The sequence below is a fragment of the Pyxicephalus adspersus genome, chromosome 1 (genome assembly GCF_032062135.1).
Source record: "Pyxicephalus adspersus chromosome 1, UCB_Pads_2.0, whole genome shotgun sequence".
NCBI lineage: Eukaryota > Metazoa > Chordata > Amphibia > Anura > Pyxicephalidae > Pyxicephalus > Pyxicephalus adspersus.
Window position 1 is genome coordinate 127,433,374 of NC_092858.1, and position 16,199 is coordinate 127,449,572.

General features: G+C 35.8%; 1 protein-coding gene across 1 annotated transcript in view; it reads right to left on the reverse strand.

Annotated features, from left to right (window-relative positions):
- Positions 1–5,660, reverse strand: part of LOC140332909 (amine oxidase [flavin-containing]-like) — a 29,963-nt gene extending 24,303 nt beyond the window's left edge. The window contains exon 1 of the mRNA XM_072414203.1: positions 5,452–5,660. Within this exon, the coding sequence (XP_072270304.1) occupies positions 5,452–5,497 (46 nt within the window). The 5' untranslated portion in view covers positions 5,498–5,660. The remainder of the gene's footprint in view (positions 1–5,451) is intronic.
- Between the last annotated feature and the right edge of the window lie 10,539 nt (positions 5,661–16,199).

The following is a 16,199-nucleotide window of genomic DNA, read 5'->3' on the forward strand; positions in this document are numbered from 1 at the left end:
TCAGGAAAACAAGTTTTTAAAGCTGTTAGTTGCATAGAACTTAGCCTATTCGCGTCCCAATAATTTAAACAAAAACATATTTTTGTCCCATGTCAATGGACAATATTACTTTAAATCAAACATTTTTGTTCATTCCTAAATTCAATTTTTAAAAACATATTGTATAGTAGGGGTATACATGGCTGGAGCCAACATTTGTAACAAGTTACTACACAAGTCATCCAAATAACTTGGTTGTAATATGCCTTTAAGCTGCAGGTGTGATTTTATTCAAATGAGGAATTGAAGACACTTTCAGAAGAATCAATAACCTGCAGTTTAGCACGAATACAGTCACTCGGTGCATGAACAACATTTCCGATAACCTCTCTCAAAGTCTTTGGAGCTAGTCAAACATGCTGAGGCTTTCAGCACTGCTCTGGATGAATCCAGAGATAACAGAGATACTGCATAGTTTTGGATATGGGTTCACTATGTGGAAAGTAACTTTAATATAGATAATACTTTTTGAATTTGATTGACTTTTATGGACATACACAAGAAGTAGACTTTTTTTTTATTCTGTAATACATTTTCCCATGAACCATTCTTTACCACTATCTAAGCCGACATCAGGACATAAGGACATCAATCAGTCATCACAGATTGATGTCCTTCTATGGTTGGAGCAAACCATTAGTTTACTGCACTACAGATATCCAATTGTTTGGGTATCATTGCTTCATTCACTAGGATTACTCTGCTAAACTAATAAAGGAGAATTGCATAGGAAATATAATAATAAAAGATGGTATCTATTGGTAATTGTATTTGAGCATGTCCCTTACATAACTCCAAGGTCATGAAACATTTAACAGAAGTTGATGCTGAATTCAACAATCTTATTTACAATCTTTTTTACAGATAGTTGGCTTAGCAGTGACAATGTGCTCCAGTGGTTTATGGCACTTCCACCAACTGTACACCTCTTTTTCAGCCACTGATCTTGAAGCTGTGTACACATTTGCAATAATTGTCATTGGAAAGGATCTTTCACAATCCCTTTCCAACGACTAACGACTGCATGATGCATGAACGAGTGCTGTACATACAGCACTATTCTGCTCTATAGAGAGGGGAGGGGAAGAACGATGGAGTGGCACCCTGCTGCGCCCTCCCCCCCTTCACTTCCATTAAGATGGACGACTGGTGCTGTACACACGCCAGATTCTCGTCCGATAAAGGCTCTGAGACGATTGTTGGACGAGAACCACTGGATGTGTGTACGTAGCCTTATATATGGGAATTATCACTAATTAAACATGTGAACAAGCTCAACCTGTTCCTGTAAGAAAAAAACTGCTTCCCACAATGCTGAGAAACAATAAAGCATTTCTGGATAAGCTGAAATTTATGCATGATCTTCTGAAAACAAAAGACTTTACACATTTTTAAAACTAGGACTAGAAGAGAGGGCTTTTCATAAGTAACTTCTCTCTGTGAAATCAATGGATTAAAGCGCCTTTAGATATTTATTGAAGCAGACTATTTCACATATCTGGCACCTGGGTTAGTCCATCAAAGTGCAGCAAAAATATTGTCCAAGTTTGGCACAGGTTTGATGTTTGATACACATGTGAGCACACCTTCTCTGTAATGGGGAACATCCAAAACGATGAAAAAAAAGATGAGAAATGTATCAGTAGAGTTTCAATATGTTTGTTTCAGCATGGTTCTCAATGAAGCTAACAACACATTAACAGTAACAGTGCTCAGCTTTAGCTTTTTTCTTTTGTGGAATTAGATATTTCCAGTGTTTCAACTTTACTGTTTTTTTTTTCTTTTTTACTGTCATACAGCTAGTGCTAGCCTTTGATTACATAATAATGCACATACCGTGTGTGCAAAATACAAAATATGTGTTACCACACTACAACAAACTAGTTATTGTTATATATGTTCAAAAATAAAGTGTTTTTGATGATGATGGGGGGCTTCACTTTTTGCACTTTTTTCTAAGCAGGTTGACCTGGGCAGGGGTGTCAAACTCAAATACACAGTGGGCCAAAATTAAAAACATTGACAAAGTCGTGAGCCAAACTTGAAACTGAATCGCTACTACAATTCCCTGCGTCAAGAAAACCGTCCAATGTGTGGCCACGCATAGGCAGAAAGGTCGCTGGTCTATAGATGCGAGTGATGCCACTACTACAATTTATGGCATTACTTGCATCTATAAAACAATCCAATGTGGGGCCACGCATAGGCAGAGAGGCCGCTGGTCTAAAGATGCTAGTGATGTCAGTAATTGTAGTAGCGACGCTATTTCAATGCAGCGGCGGGCCAGCTGCAACTCATATTATGGATTCCTTTGAGGGCCAAAAAAAGGACGTTGCGGCCCAGAGTTTGCCACCCCTGCGTATGTATGTATATATATTTAACAGTATATGCACTTCAGCTGTGTATGTGGCTGTTTGCCTGGAGCGCAGCTTTAATCTGTGTGTTGGCATTATTACATTGGTGGTTGTGTGCCTGAATTACTAATGAAACTCAAGCAGTAATATTTTCATGTGGTTTGCAGAGGCTTTTTACGTTTCTTTTTAATGCAGTGGTCTTGATAAATCCTCTCTACAGCTTTTTAGTTTAGGTTGGGAACTTTTGTGCGTCTACACACTTCCTGGATGTTGGAAAATTCTATCCACTGCATGGACTTTGGGTCTTGGCTATTAAAGGAATTAAAGTAGACCTTTCACTGAGAGGTTATGTAACCAGGCATTTCTGACCTAGTTCTAAAAGTTACTGCTTGTCTGGTCAGTGTTCTGATCCTCTGCCTTTAATTCCTTCTGATTCACTGACCCAGAATGAGTCTACAGCCAGAGGGTTCAGCTAATTGCCGCACAAGTTATCTGTATGCTTGTCTTTGATCTTTGCCTGAAACTACTGACACCAAAATGTCAGTTTTTACATCCGGACAATTAGATGTCTTTACAATGATTTCAGCAGTGGCAGCTGATAAACTTTCTCAGAGTGGGTCCTCCTAAGGGGGATTTAGGGGCTCCAATACATCTATACAAAGTGTAGCAAGATGGAAGAGCAGGTGTCAAAACTTTGGAGCGCTTAAACTGTGCTAACAACAACCTCCACTGAACACTTTGAGATGTTGGAAACTTTTTTTTTCAAAGTTTAAAGTTAGGCATTACATAAAAATAAACATAAAATTAGCAAGTAAATTATCCCTTACCAGCAGTTTTCTCCTAATTACTAACTCCATTAATACGCCTCCATACACCAAAATGACTGAATTTTTGAACCCAAGCTCTGCTGATTACTCAAAGTTTGCTCTCTCCGAGCTACATTTTTATATTTTTACACATGGTCAGGATGAGTGGAATTCCACAGTAGGAGGCCAGAGCTGGGAACTCTGGAGAGAATAAATAAATCAGCAGCTTGTGATTCAGAACATAACATCCAGCCAGGATCAGCTCTAGTGAATCCATATCACTATTATTATTATTATTATTATTATTATTATTATTATTAATAAACAGGATTTGTATGGTGCATACATATTTTGCAGTCCAATAAATATGGGTTGCAAATTACATTGACACAGGAGGAGGAGAGGACCCTGCCCTGAAGATCATGATGTACTTTTGCAATTCAAACCACATTTACCAAAAGAGTAAACCATTTTTTTACCTATTTCTTACACTGTTTTCATCTTTAGCTATTTTACAACTGTTTAAAGTACCTAAGTACACTTATTTGGCCTCAACACTTTTGTTATTTAACAATCAACATGGCTGTGTATAGAGTTATTTATGCATTACATGTTGCTGTACAAAATTTTGTTTAAATAATATATATTTTTTTATAAATACATTGTCTATTTATATATTTATAAGTAGCCCCTAGGTGTAAATTCTAGATTTAGCTATTGAGACCTGTAAACAACAAGGTTTATTCAACAGAACAGCTAAAAAAGATAAGTTGATATGTGAACAGTGAAAGAGAGTGGAAAGTCCAAGAACAAATGATATAGCAGTCCTGCCAGTAACACATACATATCCTGTCCAGGAGTGACAACAATCACTCATAGTCACCTTAAAACAGAATTTCAGAACACATCCCCTCTTTTCAATTACCTATGGGAAGGTGTTCTGTAGGTCTTTTTCGTATTCCAAAGTAGATATAACATTGCAGTATCAAAAGTATTTATCACAAATCCATACCGAGCAAAAAGGTGAATTACATTAGGGCAGTGCTTCTCAACCAGGGTTGTGTGAAACTCAAGGGTTCCTCCAAAGGTTGCTAGGGGTTCCTTTAGCAATAAGAAGTTTGTGGCTCTCAGGTCAGTTACCACTGACACTCTTTTGGCTTCTTGTAAGGGAGACATTCTTCCCAATGACCACCACACTAATATACTATAAGCTGTGGATATAGTAATTATATCAGGAATTCCCTGAAGACCTGAAAGTTATTTTAAGGGTCCCCCTATGTTAAAAAGGTCCAGAAATTGCATTATGGTTTATATACAATTTAACACATCCACCTGTGGTTAGTGTATAAAGTAATTATATCGTAATGTAACTGTTGCCAATATAATCAGATCGGAAACAGCAGCACGCGTCCCTAGTTACAGATTTGACCATTTTGCAGCATCTAAAGTCTTATAAGATAGTTTCCAAGATGACAGGTTAATGTCTATCATAGATAAATATTACCTACCTTGAATCAGTCAATGTTTACCTGGCTGATTCTTAGTACAACTATCTTTGTAAAAACAGATAGCGAAAATTCAAATTGTAAATCCAAATAGAACAAATAGCAATAGGAGGTGTAACATACCTTTAGGTTGTTAGCATAAAATCTGACACTTTTTATATAATTTACTCTAAATTGTCCTGCTTGGCTCAGGCTATTTTTTTTTCTAACAAAAAAGTGTAAAATGTCATCCTAATAAGCCTGGTTAGAGTTTGAAACAGCAAATAATAAAGCATAAAAATGATGGAAGAAATCCTGCTTTATCCTTTAAAGAATGTCAATGGTTTATTGCTCATAATAAAGCGGGCTAATAAAACAGATTAGGTATGTTGTCCTTACATGTTTTGGAGTTTTCACCCCCTCTGTGTCCTCTATAGCTATGCTTTAGATACTCTAATAACTATCTTTGGATATAAAGCAATCCTGTTTTCCCCTTTCCCTGTTCCCAATAAAAAGTAATGTGACTACATATAATGTACATAAATGGAAATTTTCTTTGTTGTTTTCCTTGGCAACGGGCACACCCATCTTTTCCAAACACACAATAAACCCAGCAATAAGCTTCATCTAAACATTCTAAAATACATTTATTAATAGAGGATTTGCAGAAATACTTCTACTTTGGAAGGTATTTTATGATTCTGTCATTTGCAATATCTTGCCATTCTAAACCATCGCCCACAAAACACACATTTTGCAATAACAGACCTGAAATGCCTCCACCAATGACAATCACATCATAAGTGCCCCTCATTGTTCTGCTTTTCTCTTCCCAGCACTCCTGGTTAGTATGCAAGACTGCCTTTTCCAGGCTGACTGTCAGAGGTGAGTGATGTCCCAGTTATTGTTCTCACACAGCCAGCAGTTGCATACAGCAGAAGGAACTGAGTGCTGTGGGATTGGCTTTAGGAGGAGTGGGTGGAATGGGACTGCCTGGAATTGGAAGCTGTGCTATATAAACAGCCTGTAGTATATTTTATCTCCTTCAGTGCAACATTTTATTTCTTTTGTAAATGCTTAGTTTGCTCAAACTGGTTGCATATTACGTAACATTTTTCACACAATAAACCCTCCTGTGAATTCCTGTAAATTATTAACGTTTAAATTAAAAACGTACTTTATTTATTTTTTTGTAAACTCTCCAGTTTGATTGCACAGCATACTGCTGGTGAACTTTATTCCTGCAAAATATTGTTTATTCAGCTTTAGCTTGGTATGTTTGATCTAGCTTGGATGCCATACAATTTAAAATAACTGGATAGATGAATGTAAATGTTTCTTGATTATGAGCTAATACTTAATTAAAGTTACTAGCTATAGCCTCAATATTTTACTGAATTCAATGAAATGGGATAAAATAACTTTAAAGCTGAACTCCAGCACTAAAAAAAGGTAAATGGCCAAAACAAAATTAAAAATCTGCAAGACTGAGCTGTCCCCCACAGTGATGCTATCACTTTTAGGTTGAATAGCAAATAGTGTCATCTGACCCACTTCCTGAGAGCACTGTGTTCTTGTAGGTATGGTATCACATCAACCTGAGAGCACTGTATTGTTACACATCATTATAAAAGGGCCAGTGCAGAAGTAAGAAGCGGTGCTGAAGGAAAGGAAACCCTGGCACCTCATTTGACTGGCTAGAAGACTGTCAGATTGAAAAAGTCACCTGGATAGAAAGTAATGAGAAACTTAAAATGTTACAGTTGTTTCAAGAACAAGAATAAACAGGAAATCTTTCAATGGGGACGCCTGCTCAGATGTCTACCATATAATAAAGGATTTCCCTTCTCTTTTGATGAATTTCATCACATTTCCATATAGCCATACTTTGTCTGATATTCTGTCCCTCTGAAAACTTCACCCATAAAATACAGAACAATTGTAAAAATGAATTAAGGCTATATGAAAAGACAAACATACATATGGAAAGTGCAATAACCCTAAGCAAGAAATCTGATTACTCTTTACTCTTTCAAACAAAAAGAAGTACATACTGAGACACATGGGGCCTAGTTTTTTTAAAGCTCTCTAAGACTGATTAAGATAAATTATCATGGGAGAATCTAGGTGATCCAGCAAGCCTGGAATACATTTCCTAAAAATCATTTGTAGTTGGCAATACTGAACAGTGTTAGTGCTAAAATGAGCTTCCTACAAGCATGAAAAGCATATGCTTTACACAATAAGCTGTGCTAACTATGCCCATTACCACCCCCTCTGCAGCCTTTCCTCATCTATGTTGTTACCATAGCAACACTAATCATTCACACATCCTACTGTATTGTGCTTTGATAGGGATAAACAAAAGCGAAAATATATGAAGGATGTCATATGCCCTTTAGCCTACAGGTTGCCACAGAAACAAGGCGCTGCAGCTTTTCAGTCTTAATTATTTTAAAGTGTTTGTATGAGCATGGATAGTATAAATATTGCCTATTAGTGTAGAATTTCACGTTTGCATTTTTTTGTAATGTGTGGAAACAAGGCCAGATAATTGAAAACTGCATTTTGCCTGCTATAAACAAAGAGACATAATTGTGCTTCTAGAGAAAAAACACAATGTAAATGTAAAGTGGCCCCAATCAAACCAAAAGGCCTGATAAAATACCTTACAATAACCTAATTTTCTACCAAGGAGCAAACATAAAAAATTGTAACATTTTTGTGTTTATTAAATGTACGCTAAAAAGAAACAGTATTGCTTTTAGGCTGTGTTTCGTGTTTTTAAACTACGCAGCATCTTTTGCTCTTATCTTATGCCTCATGATTTGTGTTTGATTCATAAAATATTAACTTATTTTCAAAGAATAAGCCATATTACAGGGTGTGATTTTCCTGTACTTTGTGCCTTTACACTGATATATGCAGGTAATATCCAAGGGTTATAACGCAAGTACTGTGCTCATGTGCCCAGGACAGCCATTATCTTTAATGAAAATGCCCAGCAGATCCACCAGCTTTATTGTATAGATAGGCCTGGAGCTGAACGAGTAAGGGAAGTGGAAGGTCAACATAACTGGGTGAAAAAATTAGCAGGCAGGCAAAGGTTAAGAAGTTGTTTTGGGGTGTCAGGTAGTTTGGTTGATGGGTAAAGAAGAGAGTGTAAAGGTCAAGGTGTCAGAAAAGGGTAGTCATGGAAAGTTCATGCAGGGCAGTGATACCTTCCTATCCTCCTTCCTTTAGGTTTCAGAGCAGCTGCATGGCTTTTAATGTCATAAGTCCTTTATGTATTGTATTTGATGGATATGTTTATATATTTGTCTATTATGTAATTTCATTGTGAATTTTATTTTATTTCCAGAAATTTCCTCCCGAAGAAATGGACTAGATCCACGAAACACGTCACGGATATAGCATACATCTATTTCTGCATGTTTTGGAATTTTTTTTAAATACCAAAAATCTTTTTTTTTTTAAATCTTCTTTTTTGTATTATTGGGTATAAATTATGAAAATTAAAGTGAAATGTAAATTGCTTATACATATATGTATTATTGCCTTAAAAATCCCATTTTTTTGGTTATAGAAATAAATATAAGCATATTTCAACCTATTTTAACTTTAATTTTTCCAGGTAAGCTTGAAAATGGTACAGGCAAACAATGGCAATGATCTTTTACATTTTATACATTGAAAACCTACTTTTGAATGTTTATTGCTATATAGGACATCAAAAGGCTGTAATATGCTGAAGCTTTTTTGGCTTTTTCATCACCCTTATTATTATCTTGGTATGCCAAGATAGAGTGAGGATCTAGTGGACCATAGCCTTTCTATAGTTCCAGACAGCCATATTGATCCAATGGTGGAATAAATCTTACTAACCCAAATGTTGATGGTGTTGAACTTTTAGTCCTGGTTAGTCGAAAAACCTGTTTTGAAAAGATTTTCCTCTTATAATGAAAACATAGCAGTTTATTCGCTAAAAGTTATTTCCATTATTAAGAGTCTGTCACTATTGGTCTTTCTGGAGGGTCCCATAAATTTTTATGAGTTTTGGGAAGGGCATAAATGATAGACAACTAAATGATGAGTCATGTATAAATTATGAGATTTATCTGAAAACCACGGTATCTTTTTGGAGGAAGCCTGACCTAAAGTTCTCATCAAAAAATTGTCGTTTAGGATTGAGAATAACGGTTTGGTCAGTTCTAGGGTATCATTTATTGTTTTTATTGCATTTTATCTTGGCGCGATTTGTCTAATTTGACAATATTGCCATCCTTATCTAAATGTTTTTTTTAATGGATGTATTGTACTGCAACTGAAATACAGCTTCACATTGTAGTTTACAAAGGTTTGATGGTGATGAACATGTCCCAAGTCCCCTTGGGCGGAACATACTTCACAATTTTTCACATTTATGCAGGATGAAGGGAGCAGCAGGTTCATCATCCTTCACTGGATTGTTAATATTGCAACATATGTTACCTGGATATCCTGCCAGGGAGACTCCCTCTACACTCCCTGTAGCATGCTGACAATGCTAAGCCACTGCCACGCAATTAGCAGCATTCACTTTCCTAGGTGAATGTGCCAAAATGTAGTATGTGGGTGAAGGTGAATGTGGGTAAAGTAAGGTGAATTTGTTTTTAATTTGTTTTTCACATGTTATCTCGCCCTTAGTATACTTTTTTTCATAAATGTCTTGCTCTTTTTTATTTTAAGCTGACAAATGAAAAAAATTACTTATAAAGTGTGACTGTTGTCATCATAATGCGATAGACAAATTCTGCATGTTTTAATTAGTCATAACTTAAAAAGCTAAAAAAAAGTTTTTCAATCAGGTTTTTTTTATAAGCCAAGTCTAATATGGCAGCACCTTCCCCGGAGTTTAGTGTTTCCCAAATTTCTTGTTAAAAATACTTTTTTCTATTTCTATCCTTTCTTCGCTCAGCATTGCTAAATGCATCCACCTAGCTACCCTGAATGCATGTGTGCCAGGGACATTTGATGTAAGCACTAATATAAATGGTTTATTATTGTAAAATGTAAGGTTAAATTAGTATTAAATAAGCTAGCATGCATTTGGGACAGCTACTGTGTGTGTGTGTTTTCGTTCTGGTCCCATGACATCATGAGTGCTGTAGATTGCTGCAGAAATCAGAATTCATGTAGTGAACACACTCATCTGCATCATTCTTCTCTGAGCATATGGCAGCTTGATGGCAGAACCCCAATGAGGAGCCTTAAAGCCTTAGCTCACAGGAAGCGGATTGAATGGCATTCAGTGCATCATCCAGCCTGTGAAAAAAAGACAATAAGTTTGTGGTAAGAAGTACTAAAGTAGATGTATCCAAATGAGTATTGTAGCAGATGCTGCATTTACAAAACTGGACTTTACAGGTAACCTACAATACAATGCTATGTACTTCTAAAGCTGCTGGTCTGACCCAATGGCATCAGTAAATAAAAGATAACAAGTTTATTTTACCCCAACTTGTTATATAGTTGCTCCAGTGATTCAAATAATAATGCACAGGTTTATTACAGGGATAGCATTTATATGTGTAAAAAGTGTTCTACAATAAGATTTGATGAAAAAGGCATGAACCATGAAGGGAGTAATTGGCTTAGATGTGCTTCTCTAATAACAAAATACCCCAGGATGTATGTTTATTTTGCAAATGGAAAGTGGTTCTTGGATGTGGGCAGAAAGCAATAAAATATGATCTACTTGCCATTTACAAGACTAGGCAGTAAGAACCACAAACACTTTTAAAGACAGGCTTCCTAGATGCATATGTGTGTGGATGTTGTCAAAAGTAGGTATGTTCAACAAACTGGATGTTGCTTCACTCTATATGTTGTGTGCCATTTTTGCTATTGTTTAAAAAAATATATATATATGGCACAGGTGTTCACTATAAAGATTGTGGGAGTAAAATAAGCCATATTCTTGGTATCAGTGGCAGCAATAACCTTTAGCATTAATGTCACTTGCAATACCTCCCAACAAGCAATAATACACCCTAGCAATACCCTTAGCAAGTGCCAAGGCCAACAATGATAATCTCCAGTAGGTATAAGGGACAATAATATTCCCTTAGGTCCATGCAACAACCCCCAGCCTAAAATATTTCCCAGTAGTGTTGGGGCCAGCATTTACCCTCAGGCCTCAGCAATAACCCTTAGCCAGCAAAGCACCCTAGCCCAACAATAATGCACAGCTCAGTATTTGGAAAAAATATGAGCAAGTTCCCTGGAGAAAAGTCTTCCATGACCTAACATGGCCACTGGCTCTGAGTGAAGGGGGAAACAAACAGTAATAATGCAAATACACTACTGACATAGTTGCACATGATCTCAGACTTATTTATAAATGTTTACTGATTTTTACAAGATAATTATATTCCATGGAATACTGAACCATTTACATTAGTGCTTACATCAAATGTCCCTGGCACATAAGCATCCTGGGCAGATAAGTGGAAGCCAAGTGACCTTAAAATCAAAATGCTTTTGGATTAGCTAACATTATTATTGCACCTAGAGGAAACTAAAAAAAATGATTCAGCCCATGGATAATGCCTGTGGCTGGAATGAAATTCAGTCCTTTAGTACTGCGATGTCACAATGCTAACCACAAAACCATTATTCCAAATGCTTTGCAGATGGAACACACAGCTTTAGAAAAACCTCATAAATTGCATAAGCACTATTATGCACTTTAAATTGATTTTACTGTGAAGCCAGTCATTGAATGATATTGTATCACGTTAATCTTGCCTTACCTGCAAAACTAATGTTTAATCAAATAAAATGTGATGGACTCTGCAATTATGCTAAAACCAAATTTGTTGAGATATATGTGAAGACATTACTAAGCATGGGTAGGACATGTAAGGCCTGATTCATAAAGCTTTTTATAAGGATAAAGGTCCCTATTTTTAGCCCCATGACTGTAATTTTCACATTTTGTCAGCTAACAAACTGGTGTATTGGTTGACAACACAATACTTTTCTTAAAATTGAACAGATAAGTGTATCAATAAAGTGTATAAAAAATGAGAAAACAAAGAAGAGTTTTATGTAGCCATTTAATGTATATTATATGTTACAAATAGCAAAACATATTGGTACATATGTTTTATGTACAAGAGTGTCTAAAACAGTGTTTTTGCATTGAAAAAATCCTGCATCGCACCACAAATTAAAAATATTACAAAATGACACTCTGTAGCGAATTCTTCTGTCTCTTGGAATAAACAAGGCAATAAGCTACCTACTGCCACCCACTGACATGGAAGAGTGTTACATTACTCTTCCAGTCACTACAGCACAGATACTCCACAATGGTAAATGGATAATTTCCCACGGTACACCTGAAGATCTCTAACGGCACACTAGTGTGCCACGGCACAGTGGTTGAGAAATCACTGGTCTAAAACACAGTACAGTTAATTCAGTATGCCCTCCCCATTCATACATCATGGGGCATGAGGGGTTTATTTTAACCTCCCTAGAGGTTAAAAAAAAAGTTGATAAATGTGGTAACCCCCAGTCACATTGGGGTATGTAAACCTGTAGGAAGGTTAGTAAAATAGAGCGCTTACCTGATCTGCCGGCGTCCCGCGGCATCCAGCGCCGCAATCTCCATCTTCTTTCTGCTTCTGCATCTGATGAGTCACTGGGGAGTTCCCGGTGACGTTGGTGCGTGTGTACGTTGCCGGTCGGGCGGGAAATTTAAAATCCATTTGTATTGCATCCAATACAAAATAACTGTATTGAATGCAATACATTGGATTTTTATGTGTAAGAGCAGTACATTGTTTTCAAGAACATTTATTTTACAGTATATATATTAGTATAAGTATAATGTGTATTGTTTTAAATTTAAAAAAATTTAAAACTTTTTTTTATAAAATATATAGATTTTTTAACTTATTGTTTTTACATTTGTGTTTCAAACTTTATTATACTGATACTATTGTATTATACTGTAAAAAAATTTTTCATGAAAAACAATGTACCGCTTTTAGACATATAAAACCGGAAAGAAATGAAACGCTAGGGAGGCTAAACAATCATTCATCTATCAACAACAGTAAATAAATAGAAGTGGAAACTTAATTCCCTTTACTTCAGAGGTGAGAAAGAAGCTTTCAATAGATATTAATGGCTTGTTTCACCCAACGTCTTTCGCCAAAAACGGAAAGGAGGATTATCCTCTCTTTTACTTTATTATGATTAAAAAAGTGCTTTTCTAAGGATTATTTTTGATGGATATATGGGTAGAATGTTGAACAAAAATGGATCCAACTCTTGGTTTCTATTGTTCCATGTTTATTGTATAGTTTATTGTATAGTTTAGTGTTATATTCTAATACTAATCATTTTTTATCACTAACCAAGTGATAGTGATTACATTAAAAACTTGTAGATGATCACAAAGGATCCTAATATATACCATTGTGAGTATTTCATTGGGTTTGCCTTACATATGTCCTATGCATAGCAGTTTGTATTTTCCCTCAACATTCTAAGCTTGTCAGTTAAATTATGTTATGTAAAATTATGTTAATCTCAGACATCCTTTCTGTAAGATTTGGCTAAACATGTGTACATATGAATTGCGAAATAATGTTTAGTTAATTTAATGGTATTGTATAACAGGATTTTCTTTCCATCTCAAATTATATCTATTATATATATTATATTATATCAAATTATATCCCTGAAAGAGAAAGTCAGTGTTGACCCACCCAGGCACTGCTTATCTGCAAACTGGATATGCACATTCATGAAATTCAATCAAATAGGAAATATTGCTTGAATGGCAGTTATTTGCTTCTCTGCTCACAAACCTTGGTCATTAAGATAACATATTAGAGCAGGGGAGCATAAAATAGAGATAACATCCCACCCTGGAAAATGGACAGGAGCCAAGGTCAGTAAATACCAAACAAGAATGTTCTATGCTGTACGTGGCATCTAAGCAACACCTTTGTACTGGACCTGAAATGAAAAACTAGCTCTGTACAGTAAGTAAAAATGGGTTAATGTTTATATAAACCCTAACAATGAGCTTATCTTATTTGCTTCTCTTTGGTCTGGTAAATAAACCATTGAAAGTGTTTTGTTATATCAATTTTGAACAATAAAACCTGTTGATTCTGTCAGAAATCTAGTAAGTTAATAACTTCCTGTACTCTTTTCTATGTGCCCTCTAATCCAGTTTATTTTAGCAATTTAGCAGTGTTCTCAGAGAATGGCCACTACTAAACACAGAGCACATGTGAATGGATTTTGAAGAAAAATATGGATCTGATGTTGGGCAGCTGTGGGTTTAAAATAAAAATAAATACAAACTTTCTGCAGCATGCAACCTGTTCCCTGTGTTATGAGATACCAGCTGGTACTGGCATGTGTCTATCAGCAGGAAAAATGTGGCTGGTATTTCTTCATGCTGCTTATTTTATTAATTGCCCTTTTTTATTTTCTTTACACAAGCTGTGTAAAGCAATCATCATTTGGTGACAACAACTTTCTAATTTAAGTAAAGATAGAGAACCCACATCTTAAATAAAATATCTCTGTTTTCATTACATACCTTATCAGTGGGTCTTGTGCTTCTCTTTGCAATGCAAGCAGATCATGGCTGGTAGGCAGGTTGGTAGAATGCTATACATAGCTTCTTGTAAAAATCACCCAAGAGGATAAAAGCAGTGGCCTGGCTCTTAGGATTTCTCCAAATATCAAAATACCCTAATGGGTGGATGTCAGTCTGGAGGTGTGGGCATTCCAAGGCAGCCATCAAATGCATGATGACCACCCTACCTAACACCTTTATGTCATGCTGACCCTCCATAATTGGAACTACTAAAACTGAAAGAATAAATAAATGTATGAATACTAAATGCTACCAAAAAGGAAACTTATGTCCGTATTGCCATAAAAAAAAAAACTATACTGGTAATGCTAAATTTGGGATAGACATCTTTGACCTAATGGGCCTGATTTATTACTCCAAGACTGGAGGGCATACATTTTCATTGGGAAAGCTGGGTGGTCTGATAAATCAGACCCAATGACTCCTGGTTATGAAAGTATTCATAAATATGGCAAAAATAATTTTTTGGTCATCTGTAGATTTTCTCCACCACAATATCGTGGTCAAGAAAAATGTGCAACATTGGTATGAACGGCCATGACATTTTATTGATCGAATGGGAAACACATCTATGATAACAATTAACAAAGCACCAAAATGCCACAAAACAAGCCCCAGTATGGGGTTTGGAGTTCACAACACTTGTGCATTTATGATGTGTTACAAAATGCATTAAACTACATGCCAGCATGTGTTGGAGAACTAAACCCCTACTGATTCCTGATAGTAGCACCAATGTTTTTGCGTTTTTTGATTTATTCTGTGTTTGGAATGGTTGCAGGTATATGTTGCGCTATGGATGTTTTCTGCATTCCAAAGAAAATACAAATACACGACAAAATAATAAATCATGATAAAATATTTATTAAATTTTATTGGAAAATTTTTGTTCTTTAGTAAATATCACACACTGTGCCGTTTAGACTATAGATGGTAACCAAAGCATTAAATGTTTTAATTAATTGTGAACGTTATATATCTATCAAAATATAAAATATCAAAATATAAACACAGCAGCTATATGTAATAATTATGACAAAGCATGTGAAATCATGGACATAGTACAAAATACTGTAAAGTCAAGTAAACTCAGGTGGTCTCCTAAAGGAAGCCAAGATTGTCTGAATTATATTATAAATGAAATATCTTTTAATAAAAAAATCCTCACATAGACAGATATTTTATTAAAGGAAAAGGACCCCTTTGAAGCTTTATACCTTACGAGTGTGTACAGATTGGCTATTGTTTTTAATGGTACACTTTTACATTTGGGTTGAGTTGACTTGCATTGGTCAAAAAAAGTTAGTGTTTGTAAACCCCTAACAATGAACTTTATTTGTTCCCTTTTGGTCAGCTAAATATGCCACTGAAAGTTCAAAACGTATATATATTTTTTTTTTTTGGGGTGGGGGGAGCAGGGATGTCTGTGTTTTGTGATGTATCAGAAATTTTGTAGGGGCAGGGCTGACAACACATGCTTTTTAATTTAATGCCCTGTGTTGTTATGGGAAATATGAAGGTAGGAGTACACTGTTTCTGGCACATCATTCAATATCTTTCTGTACCTGTAGTATGTTTAAAAAGATAACACATGGGACACTGCATGTACTAAAGATATATGAAATATGTTTATTTTTTTTCTACACACATCAAGACATGACAATAAACCTGCCAATGAGTGGAAAAATGCTCCTATAGTGGTGGTTAATAGAGGGAATGCCCCCTTCCCTACAATGGTGGTCAGACTGACACCTTTAATCACAGCCAAAACAATCATTGGTGTCCTGCAGCCTGCTCTGCCAAGTAGCATTGGTCCTGCAAATATGCAGGGAAATGGAACATC